This window comes from Lepidochelys olivacea (genome assembly GCF_965140295.1).
Source record: "Lepidochelys olivacea isolate rLepOli2 genome assembly, chromosome: 6".
Lineage (NCBI taxonomy): Eukaryota > Metazoa > Chordata > Testudines > Cheloniidae > Lepidochelys > Lepidochelys olivacea.
Window position 1 is genome coordinate 37,676,659 of NC_140416.1, and position 19,864 is coordinate 37,696,522.

The window sequence follows — 19,864 nt, forward strand, 5'->3', positions numbered from 1 at the left end:
CCAGCACCCCGAGCTGGCACCGTGAGTTGAGTGGCTAGTGAGCGGGACCTGTGTTCCTGAGCACATTTGACAAATATTAATTGTTCTGCTTAGTAAAGTGGGTGGCCTTTCTTAAAATACCGGTGGGGCGGGAGGGGAAAGTGACCTTCTGCAGAGCCAAAATAGGGGAGGCTTCCGAGGGGCGGAATCACACCACCATAGTGTCATAGTGAAGGGATCGGCAGCCGTTCAGAAACCTGTCACAGGTTAAAAACAACGCTGGCCAGGAATAAAAGGGAGGGCACTTCTGCGCCTCTATAACCCACCGCCTGTTTGTAAGAGCGCTCCGCCGCTCTCGGCAGGCCAACAGCCGAGGCAGAAGCTGAGCACTAGGTTGATTTAGTCTAGGTCTCCAAAACTTCTGCGGGGCGCGGGGCGCGCCTGCCCTTGTGCCTCCGGCAATCAGGCCAGTTAGGAGGGCTTTCGGCAGAGCGTTTTTACCCAGCAAGGCAGGCTCTTTCGCTCCAGAGCAAACTGCACTTACGCCGGCACCCTTCCATGAGCCTCATAAATGGGATGGGGGGAAGCGATTAGACTTGTCTGGTGGTTACATAACATCAGCCACTGAAGCTGTGTCGAGCGAAGTCGGCAGAGTCATGAACACTTCAGAGAAGTTTAAATGCCCCCCCCCCCGCCCACCAACCGCCCAGCACACCTGCCATTTTCTACCCTAATGAGGAATGAACTAAGTTGTGAGTCATTTCCCTACGAGCTCACCTAGCTGGTTCCCGCAGGTAGCAAAACCCAGTGTGCATGAGGAAGACTGATACTGAAGTTCCTGAGATGTTTCTCTGGCCCGGGTGATTTGGTGACATCTCTAGATAGCTTTGCTGTTCCTGTGAGCACGGCGCTGCAGAGCAAAGCAAGTGGCAAACAATACTGGAGCTCTCCAAAGATTTGAAGTTTATGTTTTAAGTCCTCCTTACCGTATCTGTACCAGCAATACAGATATACACCTTAATTGCAAACTTCTGAGTTTAAAAAGGTTGTGACAAGTTATCATTAGTCTTGTCAATATCTGGGAGCCTTGTTTAGCTCTTTAGTTTTGTCTGCTGTTCTTGTCTGTCAGCTAACAGCTTGCCTAACACGCTGGCTTCCTCTCTTATGGCACGGAAATGACAAATGTGCTGTTTTATCCATACAATTTATTTCATTATTGTTGCCAGCACGAAGCATCACAATCAATCATAAGGAAGTCCAGTTGGCAGGTGTCAATCTTGGTATGTTTTTGTACGTCTCAGTCTATATTTAATCCAATTACAAGGGTCATGGAGTAAGTGCAAATCCCCTTGTTACAACTCACATCTTATTCAAGATTTAAAGTAAAAAGTCAACTTGATCACATGGGCGCTTTGGGGGAGCGCCGCTATCTTGTGAAACTTCACACACACACACAGACACACACACTTACATTATGCGGCGACAGCTTTTTATTAAAGAGTGACTGAGGGTCGGAGGGTTTATTTTTGTTTTGTTGTTTTGTTTTTATGAGCGTTTGTGTGCAAATGAAGTATCTTGTTATTTCTCTAAAGGAGAGCGAGGCTGTAATGACGGGAGATCTTTCCGCTCATTGCCCTTTCAAATACAATTGTAGATCGAACTCAGCCTTGTCACGTTGAGGAAAAGTGAATTTCTAACATCCAGGACGTGCCTGTCGACTTTCAGCGAATTGCATCCAATCACCCCCAGGGAATTCAGCTAATGTCTCAGGCTAAAACCGGGATGAGGGGAGAAAAACAAATCAAACATTGTCCAGAGTTGCGCTTATTATGAAAATGTTTTAAAGGAGAGAAAAGGGAAATAATTCGAGACAATCCTCGATAAAGTTGTAGACAAATTAATACCATTAGGAGTCGTCGGGAAGAAAGGGGGGAAAACCAACCACAAAGTTAGGATATATTTTTCTACATTGAGCATAAGAACTTTTTAAGTCTTGCTCCTTTTTTATGAGAAGACAAGGCGTACAGCATTGCAAATAATAGACCTATTATATAGTCATCTGTGTCGGGATTCCTTATGATGGCAAATATTATCTTTGCTAAATTTCTGTCTTTTGGACGCTTCAGTTCACAGAAGTCTCTTTCGGCATCTTGAATTAAACCACACAAATACACACGCAAAAAGTCTTGCTAAAACAAGTTGAGGATTTGGAGAGGGTTTTAAAAAATGATGTAACGTATTAGATGCTTTATATTAGTCTTGTTTGTTGTCCACCTTACAGAAATAGAGACAGAATTCTTTATCGAGCTGTATGGAAGCCCTTTAGGTGGGATTCTGTATATAATGTGGTGAAATAACTCAGATTTCTAGATATTAACACAGACACAAGCCATTTTAATAATAATTTTAAGTGTTTTTTCTTTGAAAACACTGGATTACACATATTCTATTGAACTGCAACAAAACTGAAAGTACAGGATAAAAAAAATCAAATTACATTTCTAAATCATTCAACGTTTAAATATAATCCTGTATGGAACAGATAAATATCAGACAATCTGAACAAAGGTGTCGTGGAAAACACCGATTGGTAGGAAAAGCCAGCTACGTACACAAAGTATTTAAAAACACATACCTTGGACAAGGGTAATAGATCCCAGCTAAAATGCTAGTCCACATTTCTACTCGCAATATTTTTTTTTCTGTTCTACAAGGTTTCCTTGGGTTTTTACCGTTTATTGTAGCTAGTCTTGGACCCGGCAGTCTGTGCAATGCCACAGTAAACAAATTGTTCTGATGTGCTTATTATTATTGCTCAAGTTCTGCTTGGGTAGAGAATTAAAGCTCATTATTACAGTGTGTGTGTTGAGAATTGCTCAATCTATGTGAACACAGGGGTTTGGGGCAGCCTTAAAAAAAAACCCCCTTCCTATCGCTGTATAAATCAAATATGTATCATGCTTATAAATTTGTAACACATTATTGTATCTCTGCCTGCATCCTATTCAGAGCGGCTTCACAGCTTTCAAGCATTCCGCACATCAGAACCCGGAACCGCGAACGCTTTCATTGGAACCCTGCTTTTTCCTCCCTCCACCCAAGCTCTGTTCCCTCGTTAGCAGTATATGGCATGTGGATTTCTGCACAATTTTATTATAAAAGGATTTCGACTACTTCTCGTTGGGGGCCTCTCACAACCCAGGTGAAGGGTTTAGACCCAAGGAGCACACCCAGATCTAAAAGAGGCTTTGCGGTTTTCTAAGGCACGATTATCTGCCTGAGAAAAACTGACAAAAACATTTCCATTTAGGGTGATGACTATGATCACTTGCTGCCGTTGTTTTTCAGTCTGCTGGGTTTTTAAACTCCTTGGGTTTCATGACAGGTAGTGAGATACACTGTTATTTCAGACATAATAGTACGATTATTCCGCCACCGACAGGCACCCACCCCCTGCTCGCAATGGTTAAAAAACCGTGGTTTAAACAGGCCACCTACAAGTGACATGGATTCTGTCGTGGGGCTGAGCATCCCAGGTCGCTGTGCACTAGTGAGCTGCAGAGGGACCGGAATCAGCTGGAATCAGCTAAAATGTGTGAGAGAAAAACGTGTAAATGAAACAGCCAAGGGATATAGCCCAGAATGCGGCGTTATGCTCAAAATCCTGGTTCTTAGAAACCCACCGCCGTCCATCCGCGAACGCCACGGCCCTAGGACAGATTGCTGTTGACAGATTGACTTTCCAGCTTTACTTTGCAGCCCTAAATACTGCAGCGATCATAAAGCCAAACACGGACTCTGCTCCCAGCTTACCCCCTTCCTTCCTTCCTTTCCTTTTTTAGCTCTAAAAAGGCAAATAGAGCAACGCTCTGGTGTTGGCTAGGGGACTGTTTGTCTGCCTATATGGAGGGCCTGGCCAAGCAGACTTGGCTTCACGCCTGATCAGTTTCTGGAGAGCTGCGCAGTTTGGAGAGAAGGGAAGGCAGCACCTGGCCCTGCTTTAGGAGCCATCTCCTTTTATTGACAGCCAGATAAGCAGGCGGGAGCCGTGGTGTTTCCAGTGCTTCCTTCAAGAACCCTGCTGGGTTGCAGGGATCCGGCGTCCCTTAATAGCAACGACTCCAAACAATCAGTGAAACACCTTCCTGACAGCCCGCTCCCAGCCTCGCCTTTCAACCAGAGCCGCATTAGCCGCTCGCTACCTTGCAGAAGAAGGGCGCTTGCCCCTCTGCCCGGTGGAAAGGTGAGCAAACAGAGGAAGGAGCGAAGGTGGAGCCTTCCAAATAAAAAGTACATTGTTTGTTAACGTTCACCAAAAGCCTTCAGATGCAGAGCGACATTTGGCACGGTCGAGAACAGCAGATTGGTGAATGTTCCCCCCGCCGTCTCCCACACGCGCATCCTATAAATGTTGTCCCAACACTTAGCATGCGACCACTCATTTTCCAGGGTGTTCTCTCAGCTTAGCACAACAGTGAGCAAATCCTTGTGCCAGTGCATAGGAAGGGAAAGAGGCTTCACAATTCCTAACTCCGAAACAGTTGTAAATGTCATCCAGATATTGGCTTTTGGAAAACAAGGACGATCAATCAGCAAAGAAACCTAATTCAAACTGGCAAAAAAACAAAACAAAACAGAAAACCCTGCCTAGCCCAGGGGTAAGTCTCTATATTGTAACCAATATACCGATATCCTTGTTCCAATGAGGTAGACCCGATACAGGAACATATTCTTCAAAACTAGTCACTGAAAACCGATTACAAACATACTGTCCACAGGTCAAATATACCTAATATTTTGTTAGGTCGAGAGGGAGTTTAGTGAAGAGAATGTGGGTGCTCTATAATAATAATAATAAAAAAAATCCCTTTCCAAGACAACCTCCAATTTAACTGGAACTCTCAGACAAATCAAAGACAGAATTCAGGTTCATGAAACATTTAAATTCAGTTCAATAAAACTATCGACTAGGGTGTACCTCTTGTCTGATAAATTATTTACCTCGACAAGTGTGTGCAAATAATGGTCTCTCTGTCTTTAATGGGACAGAATGCAGATAAGAGAAAACCCTAGTGGGATAAGTACAAATAAGGCTCTGTGGGTAACTACGGAGCATTTTTATCCTTTCTTCAGAATTTCAAGTAAAATAGGTGGTGAGGTCATCTACAAAAGCTATTTTAATAAGACGAGTATTGATTACTGTAGTTTCTCCAATAGCCAGTTGATGGCAAGAGAAAATGTCCAACACTGTGACGTGTAGAACAAGTCAATTGCACCATTACCCATACACTTTAATACATTTAAATATTTAGGGTAAGAAAAGAACCACACCTGTGTTCTGCAGAAGTAATCGTTCACCATTTCCCAGTTCCTGATAATGAAGTTAACATTGTGTTTGTCACACAAACACTAAACAGTACGATCTCTGTTCTGTCAAAAAGTTTAAGAATTACATCACAGCTGATTTAGCCGTTTGAACCTAGTTTTAAAGAGACGAACTGAAAGGCAGATGTATATAGCAAGCAGCTCCTGCTAGTAAAAGTTCTCGAAGAACGATTGGTATATCTTACAACCTTTGGAAGAAATCGGTCTCCCTTCTCTGTCCTTCTCACCTGAGTGTGAAACATAGAGCATTTATGATCTAATTTTTAAAAATTCAAGGAGAAAGTAAAAACTCAACATGAATTTCTTGTTTTAAAATAGTGAACATGTGTTGGCATCCAGTTTGCTAACAAACCAACCCATTTTTGACTTAACTTTACAGACGTATTTTAGAAACGTTCTACTGCGTAGTAAGAATTGTTTGGATATAGGAGTGTATAATCTTATTCCGACACTGCAATAATCCAGGCAGCCAACCACAAGTAAAAATTTTATTTTCTACCTGACTGGACCTATTCAGTAAACAGAACCCGAGAAGCAATATAGCATCAATGTCTTTTGTACTGATAACTGGGTGACTGGGTATTTTATGATCTATGCAACGCAAGCAAGTAGTGTCAATCCGAAATCAAAGTTACCTTTACATTTGGGCTGCCTCGCTCTACCTACTAGTTCACAAGAGTCTGACAGTTGGCACCACAACTTCTGCTTTGAAACAGGCTGTATCATAATTAAAACTTCAGGTGGAAGGTTTGTGTCTGCAACAAGAAGGCAAGCGTCCCTCTTTGAGAAAGATGGGGGGGGGGAGGATGGGCGCAGTAACCATATAAAATTAGAAGGTGCTAAAAGGTGAGACAATCCGAAACGATGGGGAAAGGGTGCAGAAGGTTGAACTTGCATATTGGAAAGTCTGGCCACGCTTTTCCAGCTAGCTTTTCTCTCCGTAACGTCTCTACACCACTGCTACTAAAGACAGCTGCATGAACCCACCTAAATGGTATTTTGCAGTGTAATATATAATGTAATATTTGCCTTGCAATCTGGAAATGTAAGGATAAACAAATGTGCCTGGTAGGCGTTGACTTTCCATAGAATAACAGTTCCTTAAAATACTCACTGGATTTAGGAGGAGCATACAGTGGGAGAAACATTTTAGGCCCTATATGCTCGTGTTATCTAAAATTTCTTATTAGCTGAGCTCTAACTACTGTCCTCCGTGACGTCACCGCGGCAGCCCAGCCAATGAGGGAGGCGCTGGCGTTGATATTAAGGGAAAGTTAGTGCAAAGCAAGACACCCTCTTTTTTACTGTCATTGACATTTAAACTGTGTGGCAGATTCTTATGTAGAAATTGGCGATCAAACCTGCCAGTTATCTACTATCGGCAATTTAATAGTGTGGGAATCGGCAGGTCAGGTTCATCTGTCTGCACTCTCTGTAACAGGTAACATTTTATGCTCCTTTTATACATTCATTTCCAGTGCCACCGGTTTGCTCTTAAAATAATAATCCGACCCTCTAACTTGCTGAATTCTTTGCCTGTTTTGATGTGAGCTGTGTTTGTGTTCATCTGATTGTCTTAGAAATGGGCCGAGTATAGGAACTTCTTTAAAGCTTTGCTATTCTCTGGTGCGAGGATCTTTACAATACACCAGTGTCTATCAGCTGGCCTGAGCAGGAAGTCTAACATATCTGGGGTCAGGACTTCTGCAAGTATTAATTGCTGCTTGAAAACATGGTCACTTCTAGCACAATTCAATTATTCGTATATGTTTTATCATATATATCTCATATATATACACTTTTTCTCACCTTCTGTGTAGTTTTTTGTAATATATATTACAAAAAACCCTATACAACAGGTGGGGGGGAAGTATCTTGTTTGATAGCTTCAGCTTGAACAATTAGCTCGGCTGTTTGGAAACAGCGGATAGAATTAGTGTGAAAGTTTCCACCGCTTGGAAAGTGTTGATACTTGAACTACCGAACGGTATAAATATTTGATTCGGTTCTCAGAGCTCAGGTAGAAATGAAAGAATGCGGTTCACATACTTTGGTCGCATTTTAAATCCCCGGACCGTGTGATCTGAGCTTTACTTAGGAAGACCTAATAATTAACGATTTCCACTGAGGTAGAACAAGGGGGACTCAAGTTACACAGAGCTCCGTCACACCCTGCTCTCCCAGCGAGGCACGAAGGCAGGCTGTGGTCAAAGCGAAGGGAATCCGCTGCACAATCCGCAGCGCGGGGGGACATTGGCGAGCTTGATAAGTTACAGCGTACGGTGAAGTAAATCTTGAAACCTTAGAAACTGCTGACTGATTCTCAACCCTACCGGCGTCCTGTGCCGTGCGTGCGCATTGAAATGTATTTCATGCACCTTCCAAGCAGGTATGGGAGATCCGTACAACCTTACTCGGACAGGCTATGGATATACATGCTTGTATACACGTGCGTACACACATGCATACAAAAAGACACCTTGCTACTTCATTCCACATCCAATGAGCGAACACGGGACGTTTTTAAAGTTTCAGCATAGAAAAAAAAAAAAGTTTCCCCACGACTGCTGTAAGTGAACTGAAAGATTTTGGTTTGGGTTTTGGGATTTTTTGGGGGGGGGGGGCGGGAGGAAGGAAGGAAGGAGAGATTAAAGGTTCAGCAGCATTTTCAACCCCACACACTGAAGCGCAGTTGTATTTGGAAATGCGAGTTAAAAGTGGTGTAGCTGGAGGCGGGAAGGAGGGGGGGAACTAGGTTGCACATTTCAAATGTTTCGTCTTTTTGCCGTGGAGTCTAGTTCCCTTGCTTTATAGTTTCGAGATCTGATTGGTAACTGTCTCTGAGGTTTAGCCACTTTGTTTATAATGAATTCGGGAGTTCACAGAAATTCTGCAGAATATCTGCATGGAAACATACCCTAATCTCACAAGCAGGATCTTGCCTTGATAACTTCAGCTGCGTATATTAAATAGGGGTGATAGAGAAAGGGGGGGGACCCTCTACTATAGAAAAGTGCAGAGTGTTATAGTGATCATTCTTCCGTTAAAAAAAACACAAATGTAAATCCGGAAATACAATTTACCTACCCTCCCTCTTTCCCTAATATTCCTTAAAGTACTTTAGCAAGAAGGTTCACGATAATCCCTCACTCTAATACACCGGTAAATGGACATTCTCCTTCAGTAATAAATCAAACACCATCCATCTCAGATCCTCCTCCCTAATTAGAGATGTTTATTGGAGATTGTGTTTATCCAGCTGTCATGCCGAGAAAAAGCTGTGACATAATTACCTCTGACCAGATAGTCCTTTATATGCATATCTCATTGACATATAATGCAATCGGCTTGCATTAAAAATGACAAGATCAAATGTTGATTTTACCAGGTGAAATAATATTTCTGATTATTACATTAATAGAAATTCATCTTTCAGACGGTCTAGATTCTAGTAACGGATCGTGAAATTAAAACTTTTAGTCATTAATTTAATGATGACATCAAATAATGGTGCGGGCGAAGAAATATGGGAAGTTACTGTAATAAATAAAAACTACTTATTTGTTTAAAAGCTAATTAATCTCCAATTAAATAAAATACTTTATATCAACCAAAGACATATCTATACCATTTTCATATTGCCACCGATTCCACAGATTTACGTTTTGCTTCTAATCCAAAAGGTTAATCTATATCTACAACCAATTGTCTTGACTTTGATCTCTATTTAAGATTAATAATGTCACTTTTAAAATGTGCATCTGACTGCCGGGAATAAGATCTTGATTCATTTAGTTCCCTAGTATTGCCAGCATGTGTGTAGCCATCTGTGTGTGTCACTGTTAGGCAGTGATGATAAGCTAAGAATTACTCTGTAATTGAAAATATATTTTTGGGGAAAACTAGTTTTACAAATATCAAGAGTGTAGGCTTTTGATCCTTTCTGCTGCTTGTGTTCTCCAGTCGCTAATAAAACTCACATTGAGCTCCTTAGTGACTTGATGAACAGGCAGATTAGCTGTTACGGGGGGTTTTGAACAGCTTGTCCCAATCAATAGCATTTAAAAAGCACGTCAGGATGCGCTTAGGGTTTTTTTTAATAGGCTTTTCTAGCAAGTCCGTTTGCACGACATTTTTCACATATAGAATCAAAGGCTATCCCGTATGGAAACATGTGTGTTCGTCTTCCAGCTTCAGAGACTGCAGAATGACTTCGTTAGGGTTCAGAAATACGTTTTTATTCTTGCACACAAAGCTGTGCTTTATGCAAAAGACCAACGTAAACGAGGTTAAATCGATTCCAAACTTTTTGCAGATTGTTTATAAACTAGAAAAGCTCCACTTAACTCAACGTCCTGTGCATTATAGGTTTCAAACACTGTTCCTATATATACAAATAGGCATTGAGTGTCCCGAAGGCAGAAGCACTGGAGTCTAACACGTCAGGATTTGTGTATCTCTTCAGTTTTAGACTGAACTGGACAAGAGAACTTTAAGCATTTTTCTGGGTATTAAAAAAGGTAGTTTGCAACCCAGATATTAATACAACAAGACGATACAGGAGTACCTAACTCAGCAATTCCTGCTCCTAACGCTTAGCAATCGACTAAAAAAGGAGCAAAATACTAGTTCTTAACACAAATCAATAGATACGCCTCATATCATGGGATCATGTAAAACAATGACCAATTATTTTCGTCAAATTTCTGTTTACCTTTCCAGAGAAAATAAATTGTCTTACCTTATTTTGGTTAATGGACGTGAAAGCAAAAAGATCACAGGACAAAACATGAAAATGACTAATTACAATAGTAATTTTGGAGGTATTTTAAACCATATTCTCAAACCATGGTTGAGTCCATGCTCCGAACAACTGGAATCACCGGGCATGTATGCTGTTTACTATACTAACGCAGAAGTGGTTTATTTTATCCGAAACATATTTGGTGGTTAAAGGTGTCTTTTAAAAAGCTCTAACTTTTGTGGGAAATGGGGGCGGAGGGAAGGGAGTAACGCAAAACCTGGACCGCAAAATTCCTTGGATCAGTGTTTTATTTTAGTTTTGCCCCCTCGATCATTAACAAAATTAACAGAACCTTTTTTGAAAAGTCACATCTGCCGGTACTAGAAACGGGAGACAATATACCTAAACTGTCCCAAATCAGCCACCTCGGAGCTGTCCGGGACTGCTAACCCTCTGGAAAGGGTAAGTGTGTGCTGAGAGACCCATTTGGTAACAACGAGGTGCCTTTGCTGAGGAAATCTCCCTGAATCCTGCGTCCTGCGGTGCTGAGTGCTGGACGGATCTAGGTAACCTGCTTGCCTTCAGCGCAACCCGCTAGACTCCCTTCAGATATTTTTGCCCTGGACAAGAGAGATTGTGGGTGAATCTCAACGTTTTCCTCAGCTCTTCTCGACCCCTAAAGCAAACTGCTACTAATCGGTAATCACCACAGAGCTACAAAGAACCACTGGTCACCCTGATATGGAACATTGATGGCCATTCCTACCAATGGTTCATCGATTCGCATTTTCCTTGCTGGATTGGGGGGGAGGGGGAAGTAACAACAAAAAACTGCTTGGATTAAAGATCAAGTGCAAACCAGATGCTTTGCATACTGCCCCGTTTCGTGCCTAGCCGATAGGAAGCGTTTGCTTTTGTCAACCCTTCCTGGACTGAAAAAAAAAATGCCCCTTCTTAAAACCTGAACAACTCGAGGCGCGTTTACAGGCAGCTGCAGTTAAAATGGCGTCCTTAGAGTTGTGCCTCAACTTTGCGGGGACTTCCTTGTCTTTACATTTTAGAGCAGGTACATTTCAGATAATCCTGGCGTGTCACGGTGAGTCAAAAGGGAGCAGGGTTTCCTCGCCAGGGCTGCCTGCGAGCGGTGCAGTCCCTGCAGGGGAAGGCGCTCAGGGCAGGACTGGCTCTAAATTGGCCATTCTTGGAACTGGCACAGACAGACTAACTCCCTCTCCTCCTCCTCCTCCTCCTCCTCTCGCTGGCTCACATACGGGCCAGCACGCACACACACACACACGTTCTCTCTCCCCCACTTTCTCTCCCTCTCTGATCCTCTCTCTCTTTTCTTTCTTCCAACTTTTTTTTGGCGGGGGAGGGGGGTCGCTCCCCCATGTCCTGCTAAATCAGTAGCAGTGTGGCTGTTTCTCAAGACCTCGTCCGCCGCCCCCACCCCCACTCAGCCCCAGAATGACGTCAGTTTCCCTCCCCTCATGATTTTGTTTTTGGAAGGGGGGGTTAAAAGTTTCTTTGGGAGGGGATACAAAGTCCTCTGCGCCTTAGGGGAAAATAGCAACAAGATTACGGCTTCTTTATTCTGGAGACGAAGCCTAAGAAGGTGCTAATCCAAAGGATGGCTAATTGAGAAGTTGTAAAAATGATATTTGCCTGCAGTTCCGGACAAAGTTTTTTTTTTCTTTCCCTCCGGCCAACCCCCCTTTAATACCCGGTGGACGAGAGTTTTTAAAAAAATCCTTGGTTAGAGAGATAGAGAGAAGCGAGGAGTCGGCGGACTTCACTCCAGAAAAGGACTAGATCCCAGCTTTTAAAATCCCCTTTGGAGCCTCCCAGAGTTGTCGCTCTTACAAACAGAAGCCCACTTCTCCTCCCTGCAGAATGCGAGCGGAGGGGACTCGCGGCTTGGGAGAGCAATAGCCACCGGGACTGGGCTCTTTTCGGGACAATTTGCCAAGTTGTCTCGCAAGCAGCAGCGCCCTGGGGAAGGAGACAAGCAGGACACTGGTTTGTATTTTCTTTTTAATTTCCCTTGTGCCTCTTGCAAAGATCGCCTTTGTGCACTTTAAATCAGGTTTAACCACACAGAGAGGAGTGTCCTATACGTGGCGCCTTCTTAACGGCTTCCTATTCTGATGGCTTGAGAAGGGTTGGGTTTTTTGTTTTTTGGGGGGGTTTTTTGGGGGGGGAGATACAGAGAACGTCAAGTGCTGAGAGTTTTCTACAATGTGGTCAGTAATTGTACATGTACTACCCCGCCCTCGGTCTTAGAGCTGGGCACACCTGGGTGCCAGTTTTGGGCAAGCACCTTTGCTAAATAGATTCAACCCAGTTACTAAGATTCTGTTGCTCCTACCTTACCTTCCAAGGAGATCGTATGGACACGAAATATGCTCTCCTTTCCATCACTATAGTCGGCTCCGTTTTTATCTATATGCATGACTAGGAAAAAAATGCAGATTGACTTAGGCCTGAACTATTGCAACCGCATGTCAATGACTTGGCCAGGCAAACGGTCCATTTCCAAGAGCAGCACCGATCTCCTTTCTTCCATCATCTTACATGTCCTGTGTTATTTACTGGCGTTGCTGTGTTGGATGAAACTCCCAAAAGAGTTGGAACGGGGTGGGGGGTGGGGAATCCCCCAGACTGGTGTCTGCAGAAGAGTTTTTCCAGGCTCCCTGATTGCAGAACTGAAGGCAGACCTCCCTTCCCCTTTACACTGTGAGCCAAAGTAAAAAGGTTTGCTCAGCTAAATCCAGAATTCAAGGAGGAGACCTAGGAGAAACTCCTTTAAACCCCTGCCTTCCAAAAAATACACATTAGAGATAATAAGCATCAAGGCAAATTGGCATAAGAGGAAGGGGGGGAGGAAAAACCCCAGAGGAAAAGCCAGTAGTCTCTTAAGAGCCCATTTTGTGCTATTAGGAGCGGTGGCAGCTTCTCTGCAGGACTGGAGATGACAGTGCATGACGGCCGGGCAGCCCATTATCCAGCTCCTATTGAGGCGTCCTTTCACTCACATGCAAACTCCTTGGCAGAGTCGTTTGTCTCCTCATTGTACTTTATTTAAGAATGCAATGGTTGTCAGGGCTCTTATTCAATTTCAAGATACTTTATTGATGAGCTTTGACTTTTAGCACTTTTCACATGTCAAGAGAAGTCAAGTGTATGCGGCTACGACTTCATTTTATGCTTTGCGCGTCCATGCTCTCCACTTTTCCTCATCGAAGCTTGGATTTTTTTCCCTTGTCCCCCTCTTCCCTCCCCCCCTTTTTTGTGATGACTGTCCCCCCCCCCCCTCCTTCTCGGACCACTCGCCATAAACGATCGGGACACCCTGAGCTCAGACTGGTGCTCCCAGTGTAACCTTAAATGCATGCGCTGAGGGGTTGCTTTAGAGTTTACTGAGGTGTGTCTTAATAGTCCGGCATTCAACAAATGTACTTGTGGTGTGTGGTCAGAGCAGCAAAGTCATTTACTTACTTTCCCCCTTGATTTTCTGGCAGCTACTCAAGGGGCGCTGCCTTTGCAAAACAAAAACAAAACAGAAAACACCAACACCTCAGTGGAAAAGGGAACAAAGCTGGGTGCAATGCACATCTCTAGCACTGCAGCTCTCTCTCTCTCTCACACACATACACACACACACACACACATCATTGGGGATATTTCCACACATACCCCCATGGTGTCTTAAAAAAACCCAGCAGGTCTTAGTCAACAAATGGCACGTGGAAGTTTGTGAGTGTTTGGTAAAGGACTCTTCAGGGCCTTTCACAAGGGCCCTCAATACACAAAGTAAATTGTGTATTTGCTCTGCACTTTCCAGGCTGGGAAGAGCCTTCCCTCTCCATCACTTTTGGAGAAAGAGAGAAATGGGGGGGGGGGCGACTGTAAAACTTGGATAGCTCTAGGCAATTCACAGTTTACAAAGCCCCTGTCTCCCAAATATTTATGTCTTTACCATTTGAATGTTATTTTTTTCTTATCTCTATTGTCTGATGGGAGCTAACTGTTTAAATGCAAATTGATCTTTTTTTTTCAGCCCTCCCTCGCACTCTCTCTCTCTCTCTCTCTCGCGCACACACACACACTTCAGTCTCCCCCCAAAACACAAAAAACCTAGGTCTTATTGGAAAGCAATGTGCTCTTTTTTTTCCAAGACACAGTATTTATTTACTGCAGTCCCTAATTTGAATGGGGGGAAGGGGAGTAGAGTGTATGTTTTAGCTGGGAAAAGGCACGGGGGTAGTGGAGATAAAGTCCGGACAGCTCCGATGGCTTTCAGACGCTATTTGGAACATTTTTCCCCCAACATCAACACTGTCCAAACGACAACACTGCGGATAAAGTGACTGCTCACTAATAATCTGCCCAGCGCCTCTGAGCGCAGGGATGATAGAAGGGAAGAGGAAAAATCTACGCGAGGAGCAAAAAACAAGTGCATTCATATTCAAACAAATGGGCCAATTGAACCAGCCACTGTGACTGAGCATCCAATCGGCAGCTGGGAGCAATGGCGTTGCTTTGCATAAAGCAATATTTTGTGTGGGAGAGAGCAGAGCATTTGCATGTGTGGAGTGATTAGTGGGTTTGAAAAGCGAGCCCTGGCTCAGCCTCATTTCCCGCTCTGGTTAAGGCGCAGGGAGGAAGTGTTTTGCTGGAAGATGATGACAGAGGTCAGGCTTTGCTAATGGGCCAGTGAAGAGCAGTGGAGGCGAGGCAGAGACCAGGCACACATACATTAATACACTTGAACCATCACCAATCAGCATAGGTGTGCTCTGTCTCTCTCTCTCTACTCCACTCACACACTCTTCATCTCTCACTCTCCAGTCACTGACAGCCCATTTTATTGTCAATCTCTGTCTCCTTCCCAGGAATTCAAGATCACACAACCAGCAGCTTCAGTGGAGAAAAACTATTTTACTGGCAACTCTTTTTAAAGCACCATCATTTCAAATCAGTGCGCTCTTAAACTATTGACAGGAGCTTTGACAACAAGACAGGATGCCTCATAAAGGTGAGTCTGCTCATTTCTTCTCCCCACTTCTCCCTTCATTTCATTTTAATATTTAGACAGCTCTCTCTCTCTCCCATCCCCGACTTGCATTCCGGGAGAGCTTCCCGGGGAACTTTCCAGTCCCGAAGCTCACAAACTTTCTGCTTTCACTTAAGCCCCTGTCCTCTGGAAAAGCTAAAGCATCTGACTTGGAAAACAAGCCAACATGAGCAGCAGCAGCAGCTCCAATGTATTTGCTGGACAGAGCGATCACAAATGGCTTGTGTTGCCGTTCAGAGCACCCCCACTTGCCAAAGCCAGGGCTGGGGAAAATGTGCTCTGATCCCTGGCTAATCTTTGTACACACGCGCTCACACACCCGAAATATACCTTGCTCCAGACCCTTCCCTATGCTCCTTTCTGTTGCTGTTGTTATGTCCATTACGAAAGGGAAGTGACTCCTCGGCGATCCTCACCAGTTGTTTTCTGGGGGGTAGCCGGGCGGATCCAAGATCCGTGTCCTTTGCTTTGTGCTTCCCACAGCCAGTGTCATGGGGGGGGGGGGCGAAAGTCTTATTTAGGGAACACTCGCCTATAATTGTAATGCTTACTCACCACCAGAACAGAGTAGAAGGGGGAGAGAGAGGGAGAAAGAAAGGGAGAGAGAGCGAGAAAAGGAGACCGAGAGAGGTGGGGGGAAAAAGTCACATTCTAGGCCAAGTCAATTCTCAGTAGTTGTATCCAGGAAGCTCTGAGTAGAGCTGAAGGATTGTCAGTTTCAATCAAGCAGCCGGGAGATCTCACCGAACTTGTCCATAATACCAAGAAGAACTTTCCAACTTACAGATCACATGAGGCAAACAGTCAGTAAAGTCCAGTCTGAAAAGCCCCTAGTGCCAATAGCCTCTCGGAGATCCGAGTCTCTTTAATATTTGGCTTTTCTCAGAAGACTACTATTAGCATTCTCTTACCATCAACCTGCGATCAATATTCCTTTTCAACAAGTTTCTGGCCGGGGAAATCATTTTTTTAAGGAACACGATTTTTAAATATTTTTAATTGTTTTAATTTAATCTCCTTTATTCTGCAAGAACCGCTTACTTTCCCTTTGTAATCCAGGAGGGTCTCGGATACCCAAAACAGTAAAGTAATTTTTAAAAGTTACAAACTCTTCGCCGTGCATAAGATTTGATTAATAAGCGCAACAATAAACTTGATTCTTCTCCTTTCACAAGTGCAACTGGAAAAACTGGATTTGAATTTAACCTTGCAGCGCTTTCTAGTTGCGTGTTAAATCGACTCGTAGACCATTAATAATTTCTAGAAAGTTTTAAAACAAAGTTTCCTGAATGATTAAATGTACCTGGCAGATGTTTTTTTGGGGGGTAAAAAAACCCCACAATATAATGGATGAGAGAAGTGCCTCCATCGTATCCATCTTTATAGACATAAAATAATAGTTGTGGTCTTTGACAATACATTTTATAGCTGGTGACCTTTACAGATGTCTAAACGCAAATTGATTCATTTTAATCTTTGTCTTTGTTGACGTGTGAATGTAAAATTTTGTCATCTTAATAGCTAATTATGTTTTCAGTGGGGGGGGGCGATTCTAAACACAATCAGATTATATCAGGATTTTGAGATTAAAAAAGGACTTGCAGATTAGGCCTGGCCTACTGAGTTTGATTCCTAGGACACGGAGAATTTAATTCAATTCATTACTTTAAAGCTAACTGTATTCTGATTTATAAATTCCTAGTTGTAGATCTACATACCCACCCTTATAAAATCCAGCAAGAACAAGTTATGCTATGGGAAAGCGATTTTATTATCAGACTGCTTCCGGGTGCGGTTTGACTTTTCTTGTTTTTGTTTTGCTAAATGTTGCTGGTTACTTAGGTAATTAGCGAGTTTCCAAGGAAAATGCAGAATCGCATCTCGCTTTCCTCCAATCTCCTTAGTGAAGTACTTGACTACCCTGTTCCTGTAGTATAAAATCTCCTTTATTCCCTCTATTCTCATTTCTAGGATACGTGCAGGCAGAGCTCTGGTTGGACGTATAACAATAGCATTCTGAATTTCTTCTTTAACCCCGTATTCTCCATGCTTATGAGTTGTGCATTAAATATGTGAGCAAATTCTGTCTGAGGAACTGGATTTTCTGTTCGGTGAATGTATATGCAGACGTGTTTAGTGTATTAAAGGGATGGTTTCACGTTCAGTTAAGCCAAAGGAGATATTGCCACGTCTCCATTGAAGTACAGTGCAGCTTGCTCTGTTGCTAATCAGGTAGTTCTCCAAAGAGCAGTAAATATTTACCAGTTGAAGTCTTCACGCTGCGAGAAAGTACTTGTTTGATGTTTATTTTTATGGATTTAAGATGACTAAAAGCTATTTAATAAATTATACCATGACTAGTCCTGAATAGGGAAACGTGCCTCTTTGAATTCTCCATCATATGCAGGAAGAGTAAAATTAATATTCATTATAGGCGCAAAAGAAAGAGAATGAGTATTTTTAGGTTTAAAAAAAAGGGGAGAGAAAATGAAGGCTGCGACTATTTCATTATTTTACCTCCTCTTTTTTCCCCGCAAACCTCTTGAATAGGCTCTTTATTGTAATTGTCTCTCCCCAATTGAGCACCCCACTGAGCTGTTGTATCTTTTTACAACCCCTAACAACTCACACCAGTAACACAATTACCTCCAGATATTTATAACGAGAAATTACTTTTCCATTTTCAGCCGCAAGGGTTTAAACTCAATAAATAAACGACCATCTAAATAAATACACGGAAAAAGGCGATTGGGGTTGTCCAGGCGCTGGGTCAAGGCACAGGCACTAATGAAGGGAGTAAGGGCTTGTTTCTCTGCTCTTTGTAAGTTGGAGGGTTGTTGGTACGTTTAGTTGGGAAGCTGTGCTGCCGGTTAAGGAGACTGGGTTTCTGCACTCTGGGTTTGGGTAGAGGAGCAGAATGGAAGCCATTGTTCACATTCTGTAGGCTTTGTTTAACAGTTCTCACCCCCTCCTGTTCTTACTTTTTAAAGCACTGAGGCGAGGTAGACAGCGTGTGTCACAGTACAGTGAAAAAGGGGAAGATCTAAAGACCAAAAAAAGAAGTTAATCACAATAAGGGGAGTTTTGGGGGGCTATTTTGGGGGGGGGGAGTTGTTAGTGCCACTAAAAAAAAACCCAACAACCCATAGCCTTACTCCGACCACGTCAAACCGTACTTGTTTTAAATAGAGCAACTTCAAAGATGCAGCGTTCCAAAGTGTAAAAAGGATCTAAACAAGCCTCGTGTAGAAGAGTACACGCAAAAATATCCAGATTCTGATAAAAAAATCCTATCACTCCACCTCTAGCACTAAAAAGAGCACAGACCCACGCCGCTCCCTTCCTTAAATAACACAGGTTCTATGTGTAAATACAGGCACGAAAAGTGTCAGAGTCCAGAACTATTTAGACTGGAATGGGAGCTACAATCTACTAGTACTTCTGAAGGCTTAAAACTTTGATTATTATTTTTGTAAGTGTTTCAAATCTCAGCCCTCCAGCCCCGTGCTGCATCCTACTGTGAGGTTGCGCTGTGATATAGCATACATTAAAAAGTATATTTCCACCCCATTAATATACTTTTTTGCTTTATCCTAGAGGGAAGACTTTAACTAGTGACACGCAGATGTGTGAGTCCCTAAATTGTATGAGAGGACAGTCCACCCAGATTTCAGGCAAGTTTAAAAACATAACTTCGGGTTTTTTTCTCCCCCCCCTCCGCCCCTCCTGTAATAGGCCTGTTAATCCGGATTATTTAAAAAAAATAATAATCTGAGACAATACACCACTTGCATGCAATTTTAAAAATATGTGGAGGTTATCTTTATTTATTTATTTTGCCTTGGGCTGTAAAAGGTTAAACCTTTAAATTATTTGGAGAAAACGTCTACATATAACAAAATAAGCCTTTGAGACATTAACATGTCTACAATTTAAATGTGTGTGCTACCCTCCCCTGATTAACGCATATTTTATTACTAATAGAACGCTATAAGCGAGCCACGTGGGATACTGCTCTATCAATTCAACATGCAGAACAGTAAGTGACTCTTTGTACATTTCAACTTCCGAATGACTCCAGAGTGTAGCGTGGAGGGATATGTGGGGAGGGCGGCGTAAATTTTGGTAGGAAAAATAGTCGGTTTCTTTTCAGAGGGAAGGAATACAGTCAGGAAGTTTGTTCTGGTCGGCAGCGGCTTCGTTTTTGAGGTTTTATTATTGTGTTGCTTTTGTGAAGCTGTGTTTCAATAGATGTGGGAGCAGAATTGTCTTATAGCTGTTACACCTATGTCTGATCCTGGAGAGAAAGTGGTTAAATATATCTTGATAATTGAGCACAGCTGCTGTGACCGCCCATCTTTCAGCGTGCTGCATGGAAATGACCATTCTAGGTTATCACGGATGGATCTGTTGTGATTGTAACAGGTCAGATATTTGTGGGTGTTTTGAACTTTCCTGGGGTTTGGCTAAGATCTCCAACCAAAGTTGGAGAGAGAGAGAGTTCTAGGTGTAATTATCCGTTACCTTATATTTTAATTTGATCCCCCTAGTGCTTGCCTTCTTTTGTGTAGCCGTTTTAAAAAGACCTTGCTGAGGTCCAGGAATGATGGCCTGGATATTTTATGCAATGTGTCAGCGCGTAGCCAGACTGGGGGGAATGACCAGATTTGGAATTTCTC

The 19,864-nt window shown here is 43.0% G+C and overlaps 1 protein-coding gene across 10 annotated transcripts in view; it reads left to right on the forward strand.

Moving 5' to 3' along the window:
• The first annotated feature begins 6,712 nt into the window (after positions 1-6,712).
• The window catches only part of PAX6 (paired box 6), a 31,361-nt gene continuing 18,209 nt past the window's right edge, over positions 6,713-19,864 (forward strand). For 2 of the 10 annotated variants that reach the window (XM_084631192.1, XM_084631191.1), the window contains exon 1: positions 14,819-15,146. In XM_084631192.1, the coding sequence (XP_084487318.1) occupies positions 15,134-15,146 (13 nt within the window). In that variant the 5' untranslated portion in view covers positions 14,819-15,133. The other 8 variants (XM_084631188.1, XM_084631186.1, XM_084631182.1 and 5 more) reach the window with 8 other exon arrangements.